Here is a 27,500-nt window from a genome sequence, read left to right as displayed (position 1 = left end):
GGTTTGGACTGTGTTAGTTATTTTCCTGTGTTTTGTATGATTTCCTGTCCTGGTGCTTTTATTTTGGTTCTACTTCCTGTTAAACTCCTTGTTTTGCTGCACCTTCACTTTGTTTAGTTGCTTGCCAGTGCACCTGTTTTCCATTTCTAATCAAATCTATTTAGGTACATCTGTTACTCCTTGCCAGCGCTGGATTATTGCCTTTTGTCAGTGTGCGTGGGTTCCTCGGCTGCCGCTACGTGCCTTTTCCTAGCCTTTTGTTTCAGTTGTTTGCTCTTTGAGCAGGGAATTGAACTCTTTTACCTGCACGCCACTTTTCTGTCTTTGCATCCTGGGGTCGCGCTTTCAGCCATTATGCCCCATCGTGACAGATTAATTCAACAAACAAGTGATTTCGCAAGGATCACTTTCAGCGATGTTGAGCCGGCGTTTTGGACCAAGGACCATGCAAGAACTGTAGGCGAGGTTTGTGCAGTACCAACTTGTGGAGGGAGATGTGGCCAGCGCTCCTGCAGGAGCAAAGGTCAACGCCTCTGTCTATGGTGCTTAGGACGAGCACCATCGGATAGGGGTGGGGAATGGGCTGACGGCGAGACATAGCTGGCAGGTGATTAGATTTCACAGGTGGTACGTGTTAATCTAATCATCTGTTGTCTTAACAGTAAGCGGCCGGAAGCAGGAGGGGAGAGAGGATACGGACGTGACTGAAAAGTCACGTTCTACGGAAGAAAGACTTGGATAAAATCTATGTGCATTAAAAACTTTGTTCAACTTTGCATGCCTGGCTCCTGTGAAGTGTCTGTCAGTGGGACCGCTAGGAAGCGACTTCCACACAACCCAAGCCAATCTTGCCCCTATCTGCCTAAGCAGCCAGGCAACTCCCGCCAGTACCTGCACCCCGCCTACCCAAGGCCCAACTCCCGCCAATACCTTTGCCTCTGCTGTACAAGGCTCTGTTCCACGCCAAGTCAAGGTTCCGTCGCCACCAGTTTCAGCGCCACACCAGCTCAAGGCACCAATGCGGCACCACCCGTTCCTAATCCACGACAATTTACGTCTCAAACGCGACCGGTTCTGGCGCCAACCCAGCATAAGGATTTAATGCCCCCCCCCGTTCCTGTTCCAAGCCAGATCTTCGGGGGAACTGTATAGGACGGAGCAACGACCCTCCTCCAAGCCTCCCTCTACCCATCCTTGGCTTCTGCTCCAGCTGACGCCACCAGTCAATCGCTTTTTCCTCCGGCAACGGAAGATGTCTGGAATCCGCCTCTTAAGGGGCTGGCTACTAGTACCGGCTGTGCGACTGGGGATCAACAGCTCTCACCATCTCTTGGCGGGCTCATCCGCTTGTGACATCATCGCCTCTTCTCGTGGATCCTTCTGTGACATAGCCTCTTCTCCTAGTGGACCCTCCTGTGACGTCATCGCCTCCTCTTCCAGTGAGTCTGTCCAAGACATTCGACACTTGCCTTCCTTGTCAGCTGTGAATGTGGTCGTTCCAGGGGCGCCCTATGCGCCGACAGTAGCAGCACCCCAAATCAGGGCGCGAGCTTCTTCACCTGCTGAAGGGCACTTCCAGTGCTCACCTTCCTCCTCTTCAGCCGCATATGTAGCCATTTCACGGACGCCCTCCTGATCACCAGCCGCAGGGATTGGAGACTGGGTTGCTGCTGGAACGTTAAAGGTAAACCTGTCATCAGCTGCGACCACCTGAATCGTCCCTGTTGGCTGTAGGGATACATGGCCTGGACTGGTGGCCGGCCCTTGGTGGTGGGCACAGTATGACAGCCCTCGCCCAGTCTTTCCACCCTCCCTTTTGTGTTTTAGACTTTTACCTTTAAGTATGGAATCTGTTATGTAATCAGAATCAGAATCAGAATCGGATTCTGATTACCTAACAGATTCCATACTTTATGGAATCTGTTAGGTAATCAGAATCAGAATCGGATTCGGATTAACTAGGGAATTCTGTCATGAACCCACATGACCGTGGACTTAATCATTTTCCTGTGTTCTGTATAATTTCTTGTCCTGGTGCTCTTATTTTGTTTCTACTTCCTGTTAAATGCCTTGTTTTGCAGCACCTTCACTTTGTTTAGTTCTAATCAAGTCAAATGAGGTTCCCCTGTTGATCCTTGCCAGGGCTGGACTATTGCCATTTGTCTGTGTTCATGGGTTCTTCCGCTGCCTCTACGTGTCTTGCACAAGCCTTTCGCTCTTTGAGTAAACAATTGAATTATTTTACCTACACGCCGCTTTTCTGTCTTTGTATCCTGGGCTGATATGCGCCACCGTGGCCACTATTAGAATATATTTCTATCAATCAAAACTCTGAATGAACACATGTGGAGTTTCAAGAGGTAGTCACCTGAAATGGTTTTCACTTCACAGGTGTGCTTGAAGCTCATCGAGAGAATGCCAAGCGTGTACGAAGCAGTAATCACAGCAAAGGGTGGCTACTTTGAAGAAACGGGTGTACCCCGCCTTCCGCCCGATTGTAGCTGATATAGGCTCCAGCACCCCCCGCGACCCCGAAAGGAATAAGCGGTAGAAAATGGATGGGATGGATAGAATATAAAACACGTTTCCAGTTATTTCACCTGTTTTTGTTAAGCACATAACTCCACATGTGTTCATTCATAGTTTTGATGCCTTCAGTGACAATCTATATAATATACATATGTATATATTCCGAGCGCGATGATGTCACTTTATCGATGGGAAAATGCATTTTTAGACAATATGATTTGCCTGAACGGCTAGGAGAAATGGATTAGAAAGGACAGATTAAAAAAAAAAAATAATAAAAAAAAAAACCACAAACATTTTCCTTTTAACTTGGGACTTCCCGCGGGACGGATTTTGGACGTTGACGGGCCGGATCCGGCCCGCGTGCCGTAATTTGGGGACCCCTGATCTAAAATGTTAATCCGAATAAAAAAAGTAAATGACAACATATCTTGAATATATATTATAAAACAAATATATAATATATACATTATTTCACTTTATAAACATATAATTTTCAATAACAAAGAAAAATTAAAATTGGGGAAAAAGGGAAAAACAAATGATATGATCAAATTTGTCTCTTTTTTAACCCACCTTTTTTATTCTTTATTATGGATGAACCTACTATAAATTACCATGGAAGGTGTCATACCAAATGTAATGGTTATTATTATATATTATTATTATTATGATGATGTTATTTTTATAAATACTGTACCTTTTAAACTTGTATTCATGAATCATCAATCATTACTCTTCTATTGTACAGTTACAGTTTCTTGTAAAATGTATTTATAACGTTAACATAGAAATGACTGTATGTACTGTAAAACACAATGCTGCTTATTATATATATTTTTTTTTTTCTATTTCCAGCCTTCTGTGAGTAAGTTTTTACAGAAACTGAAATTATGCCAAATTAAGTTGACTACAATGACCAAAAATTATTTGTCTGATAATATTAATACATATATTTTGACAAAGGAATTGTTATTTATTCCGGGAAATAATCAATTCAGCGAAGATTTGCTATAGAAGATGCATTTCCTTCCACAAGCTGTAGTGCCTAATAATACCACAAGAGGGCCCCCTCTGCTTTATGTTCCTCTGTACTGTGTCCTCATGTCACTTCAAGGCAAACCTCAACTTTTTAAGGATGAGGCGAGTTAACTTAACTTAAGTTGGAAGCAAACCTCAGGATGAAATGTCAACTTGTGTGGAATTGAGACTTTTTCCCTCGTAAACAGATTTTACGGCTCGCCCACGCTCCAACAATGTGACCCCTAAGGCCCTCTCATGGATCAGGGAACGGTAACGCTTCTGGATTGTGACACACAAACGAGCCAAAACGTTTCATGGTAAAAAAACACAGCAGGGGGCACTTCCTGTGCGTGTCTTTTCACAGAATGTGGTGATGAATCACATAAACTACTCTTGAAAAGTGCATCACTTTTGACAGGTAAATAAGACAACAGCTAGTATGGCTGCTCCTTGTTTTCCCCAGATTAAAGATACCTGACATTCTTGGCAGGATAAAAACTAAAACAGATAACAGTGCAGCAGTGGGTTGTTCTGATGTGAGATTTTGATAATTTGGCAGGTCAGATTAAAGTAATGGCGTGCTTTGAAAAGTCCCATATTGTACTATTTTGAAAACAATTTCCCACAAACGTGTATTGGAAGCAGGGGCAGAGTCTGCAAACACATCACTGTTACCCGAGCAACGTCTGGGCTAATTTATTTATTTGGTCTTCTACCCTAAAACAGACTGCACATTTACAACTGCTACATGCAATGTCTCACCTTAATGGGGAACTACACTTTCTTTTTAGAATTGTTCCTATCGTTCACAACCATTGTGAGAAACATTTATTTTTTTAAAGATAATAAAAAAGACAAGATGCGGCTAATGGGAGTCACCATTGTAGCCTTCTAATCCCTCTAAAACTACTTGAAAACCCTCCAACGTTTTGTATACACACTGCATATATACATATATTATGTAGTAACAGACACATTCATAACAATATGTAATATGTATGTACATATTCTGTTTACTTAACAGCGCACTTGCAACTTCCGGAAACAAATGCAAGTGTGTTCTAATCACAACAGACTTGGTAACAGGCAACGGAGACGACTGTTTTTGGACACATGAGGATTTACAACCTTATCTTTTTGAAGCTGAATATACGGAGGATGAACTGCTGATTGGAGAAGCGAGCACGAACAGAGGGTGAAACTGTCACGTTTGGGTCGCATCTTTATGCGGGGTTGTTCTCCCAGGAATGCAGACGGACCACTCCGTGCAGGTAAGAACATGATTTATTCTCAAAAATAACACGAAGTACCAAAATCAGAAAACAAGCAAAAGGAATAATGTGCTGATCGCACTCAAAACTAAGCTACCACTTAGCATGGACTAGAAACAAGCAAAACGTACGTAGACAAGGCTACCACTTAGCATTGGCTAGGAGACAAGCAAAACTTACGTTGACAAGTTGCATGAAGCAAACAATGACGCCAGGCCGACTGACTTAAATAATGCCTCTGATTAGTGCTCGGGAAGCAGGTGAGCGGGCGAACACTAATCAGAGACAGGTGAACACAATGAGCAACCATGGCAACCAAAACAAACTCAGAGGTGCACAAACAAGAACTAAAGGAGTCCAAAACTAACAGAAAATACAAAACATGATCCGGACCACGGATCATGTTTTGTCTTTCATGACAGAAACGTTGGCGCAGACGGAACCCGAGACAGTGGGGTCGGGGTGACTCGGCATCAATCAATCAAATTTTATTTATATAGCCCTTAATCACAAGTGTCTCAAAAGGCTGCACAAGCCGCAACAACATCCTTGGCTCAGATCCCACATCAGGGCAAGAAAAAACCCAATGGGATACATTGGGATACAATGAGAAACCTTGGTAACGCTGCAAATGTGTACATTTGAGCCATGCAATGCCGAATTAATGGTGTGCTTACCCAAATCAACTGGAAATGTCCCCAGCCAGCTGGACCAAACGAGTAAGTCAATATAATATTATTCATAATACATGCAGCACATCACCGTACACTACAGTACATACTAGAGATGCGCGGTTTGCGGGCACAACCGCGGAGTCCGCGGATTATCCGCGGATCGGGCGGATGAAATAAAAAAAAATTAGATTTTATCCGCGGGTCGGGTCGGGTCGGGTCGGGCGGTTGAAATAAAAAAAAATTAGATTTTAAATAGATTCAGGCGGGTGGCAGTTAAACCAATTCGGAAATATACATACATAGTTAAATGTTGTTACTCACATACGAAAAACGAGCAGGCACCTGCTGCATATGCCACAACAGAAGAAAAAAAAAGAAAAGAGATGGACACTTTTACGGAGCGGAGAAGGCCCCCGACGCCTCGCCGGGGTCCGGGACCGAGGCCCCTTCCCCCGAGAGGGCCCCACCGGGAGCCGTAGCTGAGGCGATCCGCGAGAAGGGCCCGACGCAGTCCAGGGTCACCACCGCGCCCACCGCACCGACACCCCGCCTCGTCCGCCTTCGCCGCGGCCGGCGTCACGCGCAGCAGGTAAGCAGCTTACCTGCCCGCCACCCCCGTGGCCGGGGGCTCGTAACAGGGGTCACTCCGCGCGCTCCGCCCGCGCAGCTTACCTGCCCGCCACCCCTGTTGCCGGGGGCGCGTAACAGGGGTCACTCCGCGCGCAGTGCGCTCACGAAAGGGGTGGGGCTCACCCTGGTTGATATAGACGGTGGCCATGGAAGTCGGAACCCGCTAAGGAGTGTGTAACAACCCACCTGCCGAATCAACTAGCCCTGAAAATGGATGGCGCTGGAGCGTCGGGCCCATACCCGGCCGTCGCCGGCAGCGAGACGCGCTTGGAGGTGCGCTCAGCGCGGCTCCCATATGATTGCGCACTGGTGTGCGTCTGGGTCGTGACAGCGTGGCACGCGAATGTCTGTGCTGCATTGGATCAGTCTCCTTTCTTTAACAGGCAAAAGCTTTATAACCTCACCATACCTGCCAACTTTTGAAATCAGAAAAACCTAGTAGCCAGGGTCCAAGGGCCGCAGGCCCCGGTAGGTCCAGGACAAAGTCCTGGTGGAGGGTTCAGGGCTTCGCCCCCGACGCAAAATGATTATTAGCATTCAGACATGTTGCTAAAACCACCACTTTTCTATCAGTCACAGTGACTTTTCAAAACAAAAATATTACAGCAAAAATCATATGGATTGATTGACATGTTTATTCTGTAAGCTAACTTCAATAGTTTGAAATTATTTTGACAGTTAATGCCAGTTATCCTGTCAACCTTTCACAAGACTTCAATTTGTTAATTGAAAGTATAAACAGTATAAACACTTTTTACAGTAAACAAATGGTAAAACAGTACTAAACAATTCCATAAAAAAAAAAATTGGTGTCATTATTAACTTTCTGTCCAAGCTTGTATAATCTACTGCCTTGTTCAATTGTAAAAAATATTCTGTGCCTAAAATTCACATTTTTATCACAATTATCATACTGTAAACATGGTAAACTAACTTCATTAAAATTAATAGTCCTGTCAATAGCATGGAATTACAATTCAAATGTAGTTTTTTTGTAAGCCTTTCAAAAGAATTCAAAATATGAAAAATTAATGAAAATTAATTTAAGCCATCAGACACTTGAAAAGTGGCACATCACATCTCTAATGTAATCATTGTAACTTTTCAACAGAAATAGCACTGCAAAAATATTAAGGACATACCTCTGTATTTTGGTAGTTATGCTGTCAACATTTAACAAGATTTCTTCAACTTGGACTTGAAAGCATAAATAGTATAAACACTTTTAATAGTATAACAGTACTAAACAATTCCAATAGATAACATTGGTGTCATTACCTTTTTGTGGCTAAAATCCAAATGTAATCTATCAGATTGATCATACTGCAAAAATGATATGGTAACTTTATGATAAGTTTACTTGAAGTGGCATAAAACACTGAAAGTGATTGTTCCTATAACCCCTTTGTTTCAAATGTTTGTTCCACTTGTGGCAGTCGGGCACCAGCATACCGTCTTTGACAACTTGAAGTGGCATAAAACACTGAAAGTGATTGTTCCTATAACCCCTTTGTTTTAAATGTTTTATGCCACTTCAAGTTGTCAAAGACGTGCTGTGAAATACAGCCGACAGGATTGCGCACCAAACACGAAGCAAGGCCAAAGCGCATGCATGGTGCAGGAGAACAAAGGACTTCTTTCATTTAAGGTTTGTGATAAACCATCAAACTCATTCGTTAAAAGGACTCTATAGTAATATAAAGCGAGTTTTTCTGGACATTATCATGCAAGAAAAGTTTATTTTTGGGACCGCGATCACCGCGTAATGATTTTTAAAGGTTGCATTACAAACATTTAACTGTCCCATGTGATCAGCCAGTGCGATTGGAAGTCCATGCTCAATTATTGCCTCCGTAAATAAAACTTTGGCATTTATCACATCCAAAGAATCTGTTTGGGCGACGAAAAACGTTGAAAGTTTTCCACTTGTATCGCTAGCAACGGCATTAGACTTGTGTTTTTTTGTCCCAACGTGGTCTTTTACATCGCTAATTCCTCCGTGTCCGATCGAAAAATCTTGTCTGCACAAGGTGCAATTCGCGTAGTTTTCACCCTTTTTTTTTTTTTTATTAATGAAAAACCGTATTTTTTATCACTGCAACCGTAACCCGGAATAGGTTGATGAAAACCGTACGAATTACGGGAAAACCGGAGTAGTTGGCAGGTATGCCTCACTAATGCCTTGCATCGTCTATATTAGATATATAACAACGGGCGGGTGCGGGCGGATGCGGTTCTGATCAAATGTTACATCGGGTGGATGGCGGATGTTTGACGACTTTCTGATGCGGTTGCGGATGAAATAATTGCCTATCCGCGCATCTCTAGTACATACACTGTTGAGCTAGCTGTGTACAAACAAAACATGAAATGTGGGCTAATACTTTACAGATACTGTAATATGATTGTTCATGTTTTTCAGTCAGTACAGATTGATGTCTTATCACATTGTGTTGTGCATTACAAACTCAAAAGTTATTCAGTTGTTGACACAGTTGCTAGCTTACCTCTTGCCGTAGCTAGCGAGCTTAAATGGCAATGTGTTCTTACGCTATAGCAAAAGACTTCCTCGGTGTTTGCTCTTACAATAACAATGTCGCTACGGATTGGTTATTATACAGGTTACGGATCGTAAATGAAGTATTGTTGGCAGTTTTTGAATGCATTTTTAAAGTGATTTAGAATGGATTGCTCCAATTAGCTGCATTGCTAGCCACCTAGAACAAGCCGATTATGCAAAAAAAAAAAAAAACCTTTTAACATCTTGTCCCTCATAAGGATTGTGAACGATAGGGCCATATTAAAAAAAAAAAGTGCAGTTCCTCTTCGAGTAATTTAAAGAGTAAATTTGTGCACGAATGACAACACCAATCCTTAGCTCATATGATTAACAGTCAAATGTGTGAGTGGTGTAACTCACTCCGTGGTGGTCAAGCAAGGTTGTGGGTTTGTGTTCAAGTTTTTTTTTGTATGATCTTTTTATTGATTTTTTATTGTTTGAAATTTTATACGATAAGTATATTGACTTTTACGATGTAGAAAGAAAGAAAGGCTAGATGAGGAAGCAGCCGGAGCCTCAATCCAGGGATGCAACAATTTTAATTAGATTAAAAATGTTGTTGCCTTGAATAATCATTAACTAATAGAAATTGATCAAATCTGGACCACATGGAGTGCCCCAAACTTTAAATATGCGGACATACTTTCTGCACGGTTGCCGCAATAGAGTTGTACCTATTTTCTCTAAAATACGCATAAAGGCTATAAAGTGTGTTTTATTCAAATAATTGGAAAAACTAATTAATGGATTATTCGATTACCGGAATAATCGATAGCTAAAGCCGTGGCCTGATCACTGACGTGCATCCATTACAGCTGACAAATACAGAAAATGCAGACTCAAAATAGTGCATACCCACTTTTTGCGCCATTGATTAGATGTGTGTTGGCCAAAATCTAGCACTAATGCTGAATGCTTAAAATTACTTAATTGCCTTTGAGTTGTTTGTCCACGCCTGCCTCCAAGTAGGTGTGTTAATTCAAGTATTTATGTAGCTATTTTGTGTTAATGTTGCACACTTCATCCACATATGCATACAGTTAAAATTAATGTACCAATGATTGTCACACACACACTAGGTGTGGTGAAATTTGTCCTCTGCATTTGACCCATCCCCTTGTTCACCCCCTAGGAGGTGAGGGGAGCAGTGAGCAGCAGCGGTGGTCGCGCCCGGGAATAATTTTTGGTGATTTAACCCCCAATTCCAACCCTTGATGCTGAGTGCCAAGCAGGGAGGTAATGGGTCTCATTTTTTTAGTCTTTGGTATGACTCAATCTCAGGGCGGACACTCTAACCCAGGGGTCAGGAACCTTTTTGGCTGAGAGAGCCATGAAAGTCAAATATTTTAAAATGTATTTCCGTGAGAGCCATATAATATTTTTTAATACTGAATACAACTAAATGCATGCATTTTTAAGTACGACCAACATTTTTAGAGTATAATAAGTCTCTTATTCGTATTTTTAACGCTGTGATTACCAACAAAGTTATTCATTACTTATCGTGTTAAGCAATGTCAGCTAAGATTTATCTGAGAGCCAGATGCAGTCATCAAAAGAGAGCCATAGGTTCCCTACCCCTGCTCTAACCACTAGGTTGTGAATATGGAGCATATACTATAAGTTTTTACTTCTTTCTGCTCCTTTTCCTTTCTGATTTATTTTAATGTTATGTTGTTTGTTCTTGTTTTGACCTGAAATGAATGAAATAGAAAAAACAAAAACAAAACAAAGCTGTCCTTCGTGAAGTGGTGGCAGAATAAACATGCTCTAGGCCAGTGGTGTCAAACTCATTTTATCTCAGGGGCCGCATGGAGGAAAATCTGTGCACACGCTATTAAAATCATGGCATTAAAACAAAAAAATAAAGACAACTTCAGATTGTTTTCTTTGTCTTACTTTGGCCATAAATAGAACAAACACATTCTGAAAATATTAATAAAAATATAGAAAAAAATACCGTCAGCGGTAAATTTTAGATCCATGAAGGAAAGAAGAAAGTGAATGAATGTTTATAACTGAATACATTTACATATGCATAAAAATGTGTTTTCTTTTGTATAATTTTTTTTAAATGAATTAAATAATGTTGCTAAAATTGACCCTAGTGTGTGGATGTGAGTGTGAATGTTGTCTGTCTATCTGTGTTGGCCCTGTGATGAGGTGGCGACTTGTCCAGGGTGTACCCCGTCTACCGCCCGAGTGCAGCTGAGATAGGCTCCAGCACCCCCCGCGACCCCGAAAGGGAAAAGCGGTAGAAAATGGATGGATGGAAGTAACGTTTATTACAACCTTTTTCCAAAACACAATATAGAATGTGAGATACAACAGAATAATGCATACATTTATCATTTGTTTTCAAAACGATTACAAAAAAGTGGGACCCCAAAAATGTACTGTGGGACCCCATTTTTATGACTTGATGACATTTTGAAAATTCCTAGCCCCAACACTGATGGAGTATTGGTGTGTGCAAAACAACAGCAGGCGGTTGTGGCCTGCGGGCCGGTTCTAATACTAATCAAATATCATCATAGATAATTCATTCGTGGGCCGGATATGGCCCGCGGGCCTTGACTTTGACACCACTGCTCCAGGCGCACATATTGCTTTTATGCCAGCATTAAAAAGTACATTTTGATTAATATATTATTTGCTAGAGCATGGGTGTCAAACTCTGGCCCTTTTCACTTGGCCCGTGAGGTGATATCAAATTAACACGAGGGCTGGCCCGCTGATTATATATAGCGGCGGTGCCGCTGTTCACCGCTAATTCTCATACTTGCCAAACCTCCCGGGAGACTCCCAAATTTCAGTGCCCCTCACGAGAATTGAAACGTTCCCTTTTCGTCCAGTCCAACGAGTGCTGGCTCAGTTACATAATATGTGCGGCTTTTGCACACACACAGAAGTGAATGCAACGCATATTTGATCTTCAGCGATACAGGTTAAAAACCTTTAACATTGTTAGAAATATACGCCACACTGTGAACCCACACCAAACAAGAATGACAAATACATTTCGGGAGAACATCCGCACAGTAACACAACATAAACACAACAGAACAGAAACCCAGAACTCTTTGCAGCACTAACTCTTCCGGGACGCTACAAGGTGTGTGTATGTGTGTGTGTGTGTGTGGGGGGGAGGCGGGGGGGTTTGGTGGTAGCGGGGTTGTATATTGTAGCGTCCCGGAAGAGTTAGTGCTGCAAAGGGTTCTGGGTATCTGTTCTGTTGTGTTTATGTTGTGTTACTGTGCGGATGTTCTCCCAAAATGTGTTTGTCATTCTTGTTTGGTGTGGATTCACAGTGTGGCGTATATTTCTAACAATGTTAAAGTTGCTTATACGGCCACCCTCAGTGTAAACTGTATCGCTGTTGATGAAGTATGCTTTGCATTTACGTGTGTGTGCGTACAGGAGCCGCTCATATCTTGTGACTGGGCGGGCACGTTGTTGGAAGGGATGAAAAGCGGATTTGACGTCAGCTCGTAGAGGGCATTAAAAGCAACGCCCCCAAGACTGTGGAATACGAGATATAATGACTGATGGACACCTTCGTTCGATAATGAAGGTTGCCTCAGCTCAAAGCCTGAGCCCCGACATTAATGAACTAGCATCCAAAGTTAATGTTGATATTTACCTCAGAAGGCTGCAAATAGAAAAGAGGCATTCAATTTTTATTTAAATTGTATTTGATATGCCATTGATATTTTTAAATTTTTATTATTATTATTTGAAACTCGATTTTGCATGTCACTATAAAGTTATATAAGCCTTGCTTGTTCAATATTTAATGCAAAACTTGTTTGGGTCCCTATCAAAATGGTTAATTTGTTCAACCTTGGCCCGCGGCTTTGTTCAGTTTTAAATTTTGGCCCACTCTGTATTTGAGTTTGACACCCCTGTGCATTTCTTTCTGGACCTGCAAAAACGCTTAGGAGCACCTTTTGAAGTGCAACATGGAAATATGCAGTATGTACATGTTTTCCTTCTCGAGTAGAACATGCGGCCAACTTGAACATGTTCCAGCATGTCACGACTAGAACCGTGCAGACAGAAAGAATATAGACATTAACGGGATATTCTCGTCTAAATATTAGCTTCCACAACCCTACATTTATTTTTTTTTGCCATGCACACATTAAACACATCTCCAGATGTGGGCGAGCACCGTGAAGATGAACAAGAGATGAGAAGAGCAGGCGAATCAAGCGCAGGTGAATTTTGAGGGAACTTTTTTGCAAACTTTCCTGAAAGAGCCAAAAACCCAAAGCAGAGCAGAGCAAATTCAAGACCTGGGGCGACAGCAGAGTGTTGGTAAGTTCAGACAGCGAGACAACAGACATCTCTGTACGACTTTCTCGCTTTTTTTCCCCCCGGAAAGTCATCAACATACCCACTACCCTCCTCATTTCCCGTTCTGTGTGTTATGTTCAAACTGCAGACGACCAGTGGAATAAATGTGTCGTGCTTTTCCTTTCATTCCCACTCTCTGCTTCTCTGAGACTTCTTTATTCGCCGCCTCATAACAAGACATGTTTTCCGCATTCGCAACGGCGTAAACTGTCCTGGCGGTTTACGGAGGGAGGGGGACCCAAGCATGGAAAACAACTCAACAGTTTAATCTTCATGCCAAGACAAAGAGATCTACTGCTCATTTTGTAATGAACAGTACCTACACGGCTCAGTTCTACTCACAAAATGGTACATTTCGACTGGCACGGCTTTCTTTTTGTATGCCCCAGCATACTTGGCTGATATTTTAATTAGACATGTCCGATAATGGCTTTTTTGTCGATATCCGATATTCCGATATTGTCCAACTCTTAATTACCGATTCCAATATCAACCGATACCGATATATACAGTCGTGGAATTACAGTTAAAAGTTAAAGTTAAAGTACCAATGATTGTCACACACACACACACACACACACTAGGTGTGGCGAAATTATTCTCTGCATTTGACCCATCACCCTTGATCACCCCGTGGGAGGTGAGGGGAGCAGTGAGCAGCAGCGGTGGCCACGCCCGGGAATCATTTTTTGGTGATTTAACCCCCAATTCCAACCCTTGATGCTGAGTGCCAAGCAGGGAGGTCATGGGTCCCATTTTTATAGTCTTTGGTATGAACTCACAACCCACCGATCTCAGGGCGGACACTCTAACCACTAGGCCACTGAGCAGGTTAACACATTATTATGCCTAATTTTGTTGTGATGCCCCACTGGATGCATTAAACAATGTAACAAGGTTTTCCAAAATAAATCAACTCAAGTTATGGAAAAAAATGCCAACATGGCACTGCCATATTTATTATTGACGTCACAAAGTGCATTATTTTTTTTATAACAAGCCTCAAAACAGCAGCTTGGAATTTGGGACATGCTCTCCCTGAGAGAGCATGAGGAGATTGAGGTGGGCGGGGTTGTGGGGGGCGGGGTTGAGGTGGGGGGGGGGTGGGGTAGGGGGTAATGGGGGGTGTATATTGTAGCGTCCCGGAAGAGTTAGTGCTGCAAGGGGTTCTGGGTATTTGTTCTGTTGTGTTTATGTTGTGTTACGGTGCGGATGTTCTCCCGAAATGTGTTTGTCATTCTTGTTTGGTGTGGGTTCACAGTGTGGCGCATGTTTGTAACAGTGTTAAAGTTGTTTATACGGCCACCCTCAGTGTGACCTGTATGGCTATTGACCAAGTATGCAATGCATTCACTTGTGTGTGTGAAAAGCCGTAGATATTATGTGACTGGGCCGGCACGCAAAGGCAGTGCCTTTAAGGTTAATTGGCGCTCTGTACTTCTCCCTACGTCCGTGTACACAGCGTCGTTTTAAAAAGTCATAAACTTTACTTTTTGAAACCGATACCGATAATTTTGAAACCGATACCGATAATTTCCGATATTATATTTTAAAGCATTTGTCTCTAGTTTTCATGCATTTCTAATGTGTTACCGTATTTTTCGGACTATAAGTCGCAGTTTTTTTCATAGTTTGGCCGGGCTCCAGTGCGACTTATATATGTTTTTTTTCCTTCTTTATTATGCATTTTCGGCAGGTGCGATTTATACTCCGAAAAATACGGTACTAATTTTAATCTGGGACCAGTTTCAAGTTGATTGCGATGTAAAAACAAAATGTGCTTGGATTTGTGCGCGCACACACTTTAATGGTAAATGGGTTACACTTGTATGGCGCTTTTCTACCTTCAAGGTACTCAAAGCGCTTTGACAGTATTTCCACATTCACCCATTCACACACACATTCACACACTGATGACGGGAGCTGCCATGACGAGACGAGGTTGGTAGAAGGTGGGGATTGTACCAGGATCCCTCAGGTTGCTGGCACGGCCACGCTCCCAACCGCGCCACACGGTCCCCATCAATACATCTGAATTTGTACGAGTGCACGTAGTTTTCTGGATTTGAACGTTTGTCCATTTTTAGTAGGAAATCCACGCAACTCTACTTTCATGAGGCCCCTGGGCCCTCATGTATGAAGCTTGCTTATAAACATAAACCTGGAGCCTATCAATATAACATAATTTTCGCATGAAACTGTAATCTGAAAGAACAAGATAACACATTATTTTGCAAACTACACAAATTATATTTATATCGGGCTAATTGGGGGTAATCACAGTCTGCTTAAGTTTTATGTATCATTCCAGCGACTATCTTTTCAAACGTAGTGCAGCACTGCCCAATTACCGGTCCACTCGTCTTGTTGGCCACGCACATTTATCTTCTTTTTCTTTTTAATCTTCCTGAACCAACCATTTCTTTTTTATTTCAGCCTGTGTTCAGTTCTTGGAGACACAGCAATGACGGCTGGCTTTCAATCATACTCCTCCGTCTTTAGCTGAGAAAAAGAAGCACCTCTTGCTGAGTCCTGATTAGTCAAGAGTGTGCAGGGCTCAGTCACACGGCTACTTTCAATATGATTTGTGTACTTATAAGGGGCGGGGTCTCGTTGCACCAAGCCACAGTGGTCAATTTCAAGTTGATTGCGATGTAAAAACAAATGTGCTTGGATTTGTACGTGCACAAACTTTGAATTTTTTGTTTTCTGGATTAGAACGTACGTCCATTTTTATTAGGAAATTCACACAACTCTTGTTACACAAGGGCCCTGGAGAGCATATATCCAGAAAAATATTTTGAAATAGGCAATTTTTGATGACAAAAAATTGTTACAGATTGTTGTTTACCATGAATTGATTAACGAGGACCCCGACATAAACAAGTTGAAAAACTTATTCGGGTGTTACCATTTAGTGGTCAATTGTACGGAATATTTACTGTACTGTGCAATCTACTAATAAAAGTTTCAATCAATCAAAAATGTTAAAGATCGCGATAGTTTACATGTTCACATTGTTATGATCTCCCAAGACAATTATTAGTTTCTTGTAGTTTGTTTAATTTCCTGTTTCTATTTACTATTTGCCTCTTTTTTGTCATTACTTCTTCGGTCTACGTGCTGGCTCCTTCACCTGTCACTGATTGGCAATCAGGACACACCTGTTCCTACACTGAACAAAAATATAAACGCAACACTTTTGTTTTTGCTCCCATTTTTCATGAGTTAAACTCAAAGATCTACAAGACCTTCCATCCATCCATTTTCTACCGCTTGTCCCTGTCCCTCTCAAATATTGTTCACAAATCGGTCTAAATCTGTGTTAGTGAGCATTTCTCCTTTGCCAAGATAATCCATCCCACCTCACAGGTGTGGCATATCAAGCAACAGCATGATTATTGCACAGATGTGCTTTAGGCTCAACCGATATACAGCATAGCTTTCCCTATACTTGCTGTATCTATTTTTTCTCTTTGTGCACTATATTTTGTTATTAAACACTCTGCATCCTGGGGTCTAGTCCACTACCAGACCGTAACACACAACATCATACTAAATGGTACAGAAGGTAAAGTTCAATCAATCAATCAATCAATGTTTATTTATATAGCCCTAAATCACAAGTGTCTCAAAGGGCTGCACAAGCCACAACGACATCCTCGGTTCAGATCCCACATCAAGGCAAGGAAAAACTCAAACCAATGATACAATGAGAAACCTTGGAGAGGACTGCAGACGTGGGGGCCCCGCCCCTAGGGCGACCGGTGCAATGGACATCGAGTGGATCTAGCATAATATTGTGAGAGTCCAGTCCATAGTGGATCTAACATAATAGTGAGAGTCCAGTCCATAGTGGATTTAGCATAATAGTGAGAGTCCAGTCCATAGTGGGGCCAGCTGGAGACCATCCCGAGCAGAGACAGGTCCGCAGCGCCGAGATGTCCCCAACCGATGCACAGGCAAGCGGTCCACCCCGGGTCCCGACTTTGGACAGCCAGGAAGTTGTAAGTTGTATTTTTGCCTCATCCCTTCACTTTGAGCGTGAGCAAAAAATGCTTGAAAAATGATGCACTACTGACCTGATAAGACCTGATAAGTTCAAAAGAGAAAGAGATGATACTGTATTATCTGCTCACAGATGCTACCTGGTGGTTGTTGGAGTACACTGCAGCTTGTCCTGGATAGTCCCACTCCTTAATGCTTCAGTCACACGCAGGATTCTCACAGGAATGCGGCAAAAAAACAACCTTACATACTGTACAAGAAAGAAATGAGCTCTGTGGAGCTCATCAAAACCCAGGGCGGAGAGGTGGCAGTAGTGGTACCTGGGAGTCCACTTGAACAGCAGACTGGACTGGAATGACAACAGCAAAGCTGTTTACAAGAAGGGCATGAGCAGACTCTTTTTCCTGAGGAAGCTTAGGTCCTTTAATGTGTGCAGCAAGCTGTTGGCGATCTTTCTTCAGTCTGTTGTGGCCAGTGCCCTGTACTTTGCAGTGGTTTGTTGGGGGAACAGCACCAGCAAAATAGACTTAAAACGGATTGACAAACTGATCCGGAAAGCCGGCCAAACTATTGGCACGCAGTTGGAGGCGTTTGTGTCAGTGAGGGACAGGAGGACACTGGACAAACTGCTCACCATCATGGACAATCCTGCCCACCCACTCCACCAGACAATTGAGGGACAACGGAGCTCATACTCCAACAGGCTCCATCAGCTTCGTTCCCACAGTGTTTGATTCAAGAACTCCTTCATTCCGCACTCCATCCAGCTGTACAATCACTCGCCATACAGCAATAGATGATATCTAATCTACTCTCTATTTTATGCTCTTAATGTATATACTTATGCTGCCTTTTTTTTTTACTGCAGCTGTTAAATATTCTGTAATACTGTACATGGTAATTGGGATTTGTGTCACGGCGCAAGCCCATGACTCAGTGCACTCTGTTATGCGCTCCACGGAGCGCGGCTCGGGACACGCCCACGGGCGCTCATCTCCTGCTGCAGCAGGCAGCTGCTATCAATCAGCAATCTGCACACCTGAAGCTGGTGAGACGCCGCGCTTCTTAAACCAGTGCAAACCTGCGTTCCGGGCCAGAACGACGCTACCCGTTCCGTACAGTAAGCCTACACGTGTCTAGCTCTATGCACACTTCCTCTCTCTCTCTGTGTTTCTTCCCCTGCATGTTCATTTGTCTCGTGTCCCTTGTCGCCATCCAGCAGCATTCCTCCGTTTCCTGATCACGAGCTGTGTGTCTCGTCTCCCCATATTCCCTCTGGTTCCCTGGCTGCCTTCTTGGATCTCGACCTCCCGCCTGGACACGGACTTTGACGCCTCGCTCTTGCCCCTGACCTCCTGCCTGTCCCTGGATCTCCGAACATGCTTTGCCCTTCATGGACTTCCGCCTATCGCTCAACACTCCTGGTAACACTCATCTGATAATCGCTACACATAGTCGCACACATACAGGATTGGATTAGTTTCACACTTCATACTATTGTAAATATAATAAATAGAGCTAAACGACGTCTCTGCATCTGTGCCGTCTTCTTCCCCCGCTGTACCGTAACAATTTGTTGTATATTGTATATATAATACAATATAATAATATAATATATCAGCATATATTATATACTGTATATATAATATGTAAATATTACATATATGTTATATTTTATATTGCTACAATGGCACCTTTTTTGTCTACTTTATACCTGCATTATCCTTTCCATCCTTATTCTTTCCATCCTTTGTAACTGAGCTACTGTGTGGAAAAATGTCCCTTGTAGATCAATAAAGTTTGTCTAAGTCTAAGTCTAAGTAATGTCATTGTTTAATAGGTTTGTGAAGGGTGGCGTGGCCTGCGGGCCTGCCGCAGAACGGAGTGTGTCAGGACCGGCCTGGAAGACAGCGACATGTGCGTAGATGGCCCAGGTGGGCCTTGTGGTCTAATCACCTGTCGCCTTTATTAGCAGCAGCCGTGAGGAAACGAGTAGTTGGAGTTGGAGGTGCTGCTGAGAGACACGGACGCAGAAAAGACACTGTGCTGAAAAGTAAAAGACTTTGCACCATTAAGTAAAATAAAACAGTGTTATATCCTGAATTCCTGGCAGTCTGTGGTGGTCTGAAGAACCCACTGGAGGGCAACCTCTACAAGGTTGTAGTGTAAAACGTGTATATTGGATGACAAAATACGCATTTTGTGGACTATAAGTCGCAGTTTTTTTCATAGTTTGGCCGGGGGTGCGACTTATACTCAGGAGCGACTTATGTGTGAAATTATTAACACATTACCGTAAAATATCAAATAATATTATTTAGCTCATTCACTTAAGAGACTAGACCATACTTGCCAACCCTCCCGGATTTTCTGGGAGACTCCCGAAATTCAGCGCCTCTCCCGAAAACCTCCCGGGACAAATTTTCTCCTGAAAATCTCCCGAAATTCAGGTGGACCTGAGTGACGTGTCGACAGCCTGTTTCCACGTCCGCTTTCCCACAATATAAACAGCATGCCTGCCCAATCACGTTATAACTGTAGAATGATCCAGGGCGAGTTCTTGGTTTCTTATGTGGGTTTATTGTTAGGGAGTTTCATTAACGTCCTGCCAGCACGGCAACAACACACAACTACAGCAGTCATGTTTTTGTCTACCGTAAAGCAATTCGTCTGCAGTAAACAGCAATGTTGTGACACTCTTAAACAGGACAATACTGCCATCTACTGTACATGCATATGTGACATTAACAACTAAGGCTTTTAGAGAGTGCAGTGCACAACTGCGCACACAACAAGGAGACGAAGCAGAATGCATCATCAGAGAGGGTGTTCAGCATGGTTAGAAAAATAGTGACAGAGAATAGAACAAGGATGGACAATTCAACCCTTAACTCAAAAATGAGTAGATGAGTGTTATGTGTGTGTATATGTGTAAATAAATGAACACTGAAATTCAAGTATTTCTCTTATTTATTTATATATATATATATATATATATATATATAATAAAATAAATATATATATATATATATATATATATATATAGCTAGAATTCACTGAAAGTCAAGTATTTCTTTTATATATATATATATATATATATATATATATATATATATATGTATATATATATATATATATATATATGAAATACTTGACTTGGTGAATTCTAGCTGTAAATATACTCCTCCCCTCTTAAACACGCCCCCAACCCCGCCCCGACCACGACCCCCCACCCCCCACCCTCACCCCCACCTCCCGAAATCGGAGGTCTCAAGGTTGGCAAGTATGGACTAGACGTATAAGATTTCATGGGATTTAGCGATTAGGAGTGACAGATTGTTTGGTAAACGTATAGCATGTTCTATATGTTATAGTTATTTGAATGACTCTTACCATAATATGTTACGTTAACATACCAGGCACGTTCTCAGCTGGTTATTTATGCCTCATATAACGTACACTTATTCAGCCTGTTGTTCACTATTCTTTATTTATTTTAAATTGCCTTTCAAATGTCTATTCTTGGTGTTGGGTTTTATCAAATACATTTCCCCAAAAAATGCGAGTGATACTCCAGTGCGACTTATATATGTTTTTTTCCTTCTTTGTTATGCATTTTCGGCCGGTGCGGCTTATACTCCGGAGCGACTTATACTCCGAAAAATACGGTACACTAGTATCGTCTTCTTTTGCCTTAAGACTATATTCACTATATTCATCAGAAGCCTTGGACTGGCTCTGACAAAGAGACAGTTGGAGTTTAAAGTGCCAAATTAGAAAGGAGGGGATTTGCTGGGTCGTTTTTTGAAATGCTTGGAACATCGCATGTGTGGATAAAAGACAAAGACACGTCGTGAGCGCAAACAGAATCCACTCGTGAGTAAAAGAGTATAATTTCACCGCGCAAGAATTTTAGCACTGTTTAGCCGCCATTCCATAGTCTCCACTTTGCTGCAGCGGCCCAATTTCTTGCTGCCTTAGTCATTAATCCGTGCTGAGATGTTAACACAGGAGACTCTTGTTCTCCTCCACTGTCTTCACACCTGTGTGTTGGTTAGTATGCTATTCGAAAACTTCAAAACAGATATCAATGACACCTAATGTGTCATTCCGACTGATGCATTCAACGTGGCGTCATTTTCCACATGTTCTTGGTGTAAGTTGGCACTGTGCAGTAGAAAAGTAAAAAATAAAATGTTTTCTTCCACGTACAAGTCCATCTCCAGAGTCAGGCGAACTAACCACAATAACACGGCATAGTAGGTAAAACACAAGGGTGGGTAAGATGCTGATTGGCTGCTCATGCCTGGTGACACCTAATAAAACTAAGGTTAAGGTGCACGGCGAAAACCTTGGCTCAAAAATAAATTCATAGATCAATAAATAAACAAATAGAAAGAGGAAGTTCAATCTGTTGTTGCTGATTCAGATTTTTCTATTGAAGAACAACATTGCATCACACAAGCAGTGCACTAAGAAAGAAGGAAGTGAAACGAAAGGCATGGTACTGTGGGGAATTGTGGCTCAGTTGATAGAGTGGCCATGCCAGTAACTCGAGGGTGAAGTTTCGATTCCAGCTTCTAACCATCCTAGTCACTGTCATTGCGTCCTTGGGCAAGACACTTTACCCACCTGCTCCCAACTGCAGAGTAGGTTCTCAGGTAGCTATAATAATATTCAATACAGGAATTTCTATGTAAACTGCATAGCACTCTTGTATTGGTGGTACCTAATGTTGTGGCCTCTGAGTTTTTTTCGGACCAAACTAGCGCCTGAAAAAAAATTAACCAGTGGCTAATGGTGAATAGAAGCAGGAAAACACACACTAAAGCAGGGGTCCCCCAAACTACGGCCCGGAAGTCCCAAGTTAAAAAAACTAAACAAAACATTTTTTTTAATTTGATTTGATTTTTTGTATTATTATTATTATTATTACAATTAGAATTTTTTTTAATCTGTCCTTTCTAATCCATTTTCTACGACAGATTATATTGTCTAAAAATGCATGTTCCCATCGCGCTTGCGCTGCAAGTGCGTGCTCCTTCAGTCAATTAGTGCGCGAGGAATATATATATATATATTATATATATATATAATATTATCCGTTATACAGTGCTCAATACTGGGGCAGAGCGGAATATACGTTAGGTCAGGAAAAAACACAGAGGCTATTTCATTTTATATCAAATCCCCTGAAGAGCAGGGAAACCTGCAAAACAGGCTTGTAGGAATGAAATAGCCTCTGTGTTTTTTCCTGAAATATCCTGAATTTGTTATATTTTTTATTATTATTATTATTATTATTATTATTATTATTTGTTTAAACATTTTTTTTAAGCTGTCCTTTCGAATCCATTTTCTACGGCATATTGTCTAAAAATGCATTTTCCCATCGCAGTGTTGGGCGAGCACGCGGCAAGAGCGTGTTTTTTCAGTCAATTAGTGCGCGAGGAATATATATATATATATATATATATATATATATATATATATATATATATATATATATATATATATATATATATATACAGTCCCCGGCCAAATTTTTTTAACCCAATGCGGCCCCCAAGTCGAAAAGTTTGGGGACCCCTGCACTAAAGTGTATACATACAATAGGTTTGTACAATATAAATGATATAAATTTGGCCGACAATAGAGATTTTGATTCTGTCGTAATTAGGGATGATGTTCGAAACCGGTTCTCCCGGTTGTTCGATAAGAAAAGAACCGTTCGATAAGAAAAGAACCGATTCCATGGACTCAAATCCCTTTTTGAGAACAGGTTCCGGTTATCGAGGCCACTGTAGCAAAGAAAAAGAGTTGGTTCTTTATTCGAATCCCTGGGAACGAATCCCGTCCCACAAAAAATGCCCTGTGGGACATCACAGGAAATCTAATGACTGAGCTACATCATTTCCTGTGATGTCACACAAGCAGCAAAAATAATGGACCGGAAAAAACGCCTCAAGGCATGGCTATTAACCTATGGTGATCACAGAGACAGGTTGTTTTTGTGTTACTGTACATATTTATTTTTCTGAAAAATCCCACTTAATATACTTTGGGTAACAACAGTCAATATTTATTTTTATTTTTTTTTAGGGGGGGTAACAGTCAATATTTATTTATTTTATTTTATTTTTTTCTTATAAAATAAAATTTAGCTTTTGTTAAACCAAATATTGTGTTTTTTTCCATATACAACAACCTATCTGGATTCGATAAGAGAATCGATAAGGAATCGGTTCGATAAGAGGATTCGATAATGAGCTCGAACTCGATCATTTCTTATCAAACATCATCCCTAGTCTTAATATCTTGATACATTCTAGCTGTGACCCGCAAATTTGACATCAACAAACGAACGGCTGCATCCTCAACGCAGTGTAGCATACTGGCTAGCAGGTAATGTCCCTCCACAGTGAAAAGCCACTTTTAAATCAGCAATCCTCGACGATAAATAATCTACGCTCCAAAGTATCATTATCCCTGGAGCACAAAGAATATCTAAAAATGTTGCAATATGCACTGTCGAAAGATATGTTAAGCTATAACTAAACAAAGGTGGGTGGATCCATACAAACACAGTAACGATACTGAGTACAGTTTCAGTATATGGTCGATACTATGCAGGGGTCGGGAACCTTTTTGGCTGAAAGAGCCATGAAAGCCAAATATTTTAAAATGTATTTCCGTGAGAGCCATATAATATTTTTTAACACTGAATACAACTAAATGCGTGCATTTTTAAGTAATACCAACATTTTTAGAGTATAATAAGTCTCTTATTCTTTGTAATAACATTGTTATTCTGAAGCTAACCAATAATAAATAAAATACTTCTTACCAATAATGCGACTTCTTGAACAGGTGCGGTAGAAAATGGATGAATGGATTAAAATCCATGAGAATGTTTTATATTTTTAACATTATTTTTAACACTGTGATTACCAGCTGAATTATTCATTACTTATGATGTTAAGCAATGTCAGCTAAGATTTATCTGAGAGCCAGATGCAGTCATCAAAAGAGCCACATCTGGCTCTAGAGCCATAGGTTCCCTACCCCTGCTATAGTGGTTAGATTAATATCGTTTGCATAATCAAAACATCTTTTGACATTTTTGTTATTGTTTATAAACTCAAGAAATAAGTCCCTGGACACAGGAGGATTTTATGGGCAAAAAACCAAAGGACTTAAATCAGAGCCAGTAGTAGGAAATAATTTTAATATTCAATTGATGTTGTTACAACGCCATCCTGTCTTTTAGTTAGATTATAATTGTGATCAAAATGTAACCATTTTGAGAATTTGAAATATTAGCATTAGTATGACCAATACTGTCCCTGTAACCACTTGGTATTGGATCGATACCCAAATTTGTAGCATCACCCAAAACTAAATTATCCAAACAACAGGAGAATACCTTTTTTTGTTTGTTTTGTTTTTAACAGAAATGTAAATAGAGACATATTACATCAGAAAACAACCAACTATTAATAGTAAATTAGCAAGCAGATTGATAATAGTTTTGACAAAATAATACAACCAGAAAAGATGCAATATAATACTGCATACAAACAACAGCAGCCAAATTAGGAGACTTTGGCCTTGTTCATGCTGCATTCCAAATGTTTTGCCCATATGCTTGTATCATATTTTTTCATGTCCATGTGAAAAGTGCAATGACGAATTTTTCATATCCTACCCAGGCCTGTTTCGTATGTGGGTATAAATCAAATATATATTCAATGCGTCCTCAATGTGAACGCTTCTGCGCTCAGGTGGCATTCATCCCACCAGAACGTCATCAAAAAGCGATAAACATCATAATAGACAGTTACAAAATAAATAGTTGACAATGGAGAAGAAAACAGGTGAAAATAATATGTTTTAGGAATACAGGTGTATGTGTGGGTGGCAATGAGGCATGTGGGTAAAGGGTCTTGCCCAAGGACACAACAGCAGTGACTAGGATGCAGAAGCGGGGATCAAACCTGGAACCCTCAGGTTGCTGGCATGGTCGCTCTACCAACCGAGACATGCTGCCCTCCCAAAATACTTGTCTTCTTTCTTCTTAATCTTCTACATGCAATAATTCGGTTCAAAAAATGTTGGCTTTGATTGCACAAAATCCTTGAAACTGCCACAAATGCTCCAGATCCGAGGCCAACTGGAGTGGATGCCATGATTGCTCCCCGTAATCAATGTAGTCATGACGTCATGTCTGTATGCGGGTCAAACTGCATTCACATTAGAAATAAAAAACATTTCTATATTGTGAACGGCCACTAAAAAGATTGTATTTGACAAAAAAATCCTAATTGGACATCAGACCCTGCAGTGTGAACATAATCTTCGGACTTAATTTTTAAATGCTTCTATTATTTCGCCAAATAATATATCGCGATATGGGTTTTAGGCCATATCTGCCATCCTTGACTTACAGACAGTAGTAGTACTGTCAACAATAAACCCTCCAGCAAACAAATAAAAATGGATCACCAAAATATTAGAAACAGTTTCCAGTATGATGCAATACATTCCTGCAGCACTGCAAATTACAACCACTATGATATCATTCAAGTCTATTAGTCTTCTAATCAGGGGTCGGCAACCCAAAATGTTGAAAGAGCCATATTGGGCCAAAAATACTAAAAAAAAAAAAATCTGTCTGGAGCCGCAAAAAATTTAAAGGGCCTTATATAAGTGTTATAATGAAGGCCACACATGATGTAAGTGTCTATATGAGCTATATTAGCCTACTATCCAAGGCTGACGCAAATCTTTGTTGACAAAAATTTTGTATTTAAATTTTTATTCTACACATTTTTGCAACATTGGAAATCATTAGTGAAATGGAGGCTTCTCACAGGATTAGATAACTTCTGGAAATTACTGGCTCAGAATGGCCAAAGGTATAGATGTGTGTGTCCAAGTTAAAGGTAACGGCAGGCTGTCTTTTTCTAATGGATTTATTACAATCTTTGCGAACTGGGTAACGTTTGCTGTGGTCTGGAACAACATGACACACAAACAACACAGAAATGCAGCCAATATTACATACAGATAATATGTCATGAGACATGCAAATATAAATTAAATACACAGAGGACATAAGTAAAGGAAATTAAATGGGCTCAAATATACCTACAAATGAGGCATAATGATGCAATATGTACATACAGCTAGCATGTTAGCACCGATTAGCTTGCAGTCATGGATTGACCAAATATGCCTGATAAGCACTCCAGCAAATCAATAAAATCAACAAAGCTCACCTTTTGTATTTACGCACAGCATAAAACGTTTGGTGGACAAAATGAGACAAAGAAGGAGTGGCATAAAACACGTATTTCTGTGGCAGCATCGGAGAAAGTTGTACATGTAAATAAACTACGATGAGTTCAAGGATCGCTGAAATTAGTAACACAAAACGGCGCTTGCCAAATACTCTCATCAGTGAAGCATGTTTAATAAAAACAGTGGGATTTCTAACAATTAGGAAGGTTTGTGTCATGTCTGTTCTCCTACAGAAATTATATTAAAACAAAAAATATACATATTTTTTAAATCCTTTTCCATTTTCACACATCTCTGAAAGAGGTTCAGGGAGCCACTAGGGTAGCGGTAAAGAGCCGCGGGTTGCTGACCCTCGCTGATAGTCTAAAAACAAATGGGTTGTGGTCTTTATTTTAATGCTTTGGATTCCCAAAACCTCCTCCAAAATGTTGACGTCATTAATGGAATTTCTCCTACCTGGAATGACCTCAAAGAGATATTTTCCCGCTTCATCGCCACTGCTTGGATGTTCTGTTACTTTGTTGCCAGGTAGGAAAATGGCTCCCTATGGAGAAGAACAAAACAGAACATTTCTGAGCGTTTTGGGCCCCAAAGATTCGGGATTAAGTTCTGACTTTTGTCATGTCAAGATTTGTTTTTTTTTCCAGCCATTAAACAAAAAGCGGGACCCTGAAATCTGCTTAATTAAAAACCACAAACTCGATTAGGATGACCTTTGTCGGGGTCAAAGCTAATGCAGACAAGCTGTGGGTCGGTGACAGCGCCCGGATTAAAGAGACGCACATGTTAACAGGATCAGAGGGGAGTCTAGTTCCTTCCTTGCTGAGAGACGTGGCGCTTTAATGGGCCATAACTGTGACAACCAGGAAGTGGAAACCCTACCTGAGGGCCCCAGATGAGGTGATTTCAAGCAGAGGTTGTAAAAGTGTGACAGAAATGGCTGTTTGATGTGTCTGTTGGCACCAGAGACTTGATGACAAAACCTCACTGATGTTTTTTTACATTAACATACCGTCTCAATTGTTATGCATGTCATACAGTTACCGTAGAGGAAACAGAACACGACTTCAATGCGTTGTGGGTGTGTGAGACGCTGGTCATGAACGCATGTCTTTTTGGTGCTGGGCTGGTTTCAGTTTCCCT

The 27,500-nt window shown here is 41.2% G+C and overlaps 1 protein-coding gene across 1 annotated transcript in view; it reads right to left on the bottom strand.

Moving 5' to 3' along the window:
* The window catches only part of arhgap24 (Rho GTPase activating protein 24), a 162,688-nt gene that overhangs the window by 65,634 nt on the left and 69,554 nt on the right, over positions 1 to 27,500 (bottom strand). Inside the window, exon 4 of the mRNA XM_061927507.2 lies at positions 26,814 to 26,901. Within this exon, the coding sequence (XP_061783491.1) occupies positions 26,814 to 26,901 (88 nt within the window). The remainder of the gene's footprint in view (positions 1 to 26,813; positions 26,902 to 27,500) is intronic.

Source organism: Nerophis lumbriciformis, linkage group LG32, assembly GCF_033978685.3.
Source record: "Nerophis lumbriciformis linkage group LG32, RoL_Nlum_v2.1, whole genome shotgun sequence".
In the NCBI taxonomy this organism is placed as follows: Eukaryota; Metazoa; Chordata; class Actinopteri; order Syngnathiformes; family Syngnathidae; genus Nerophis; species Nerophis lumbriciformis.
This window is presented reverse-complemented; position numbering and strand designations above follow the sequence as displayed.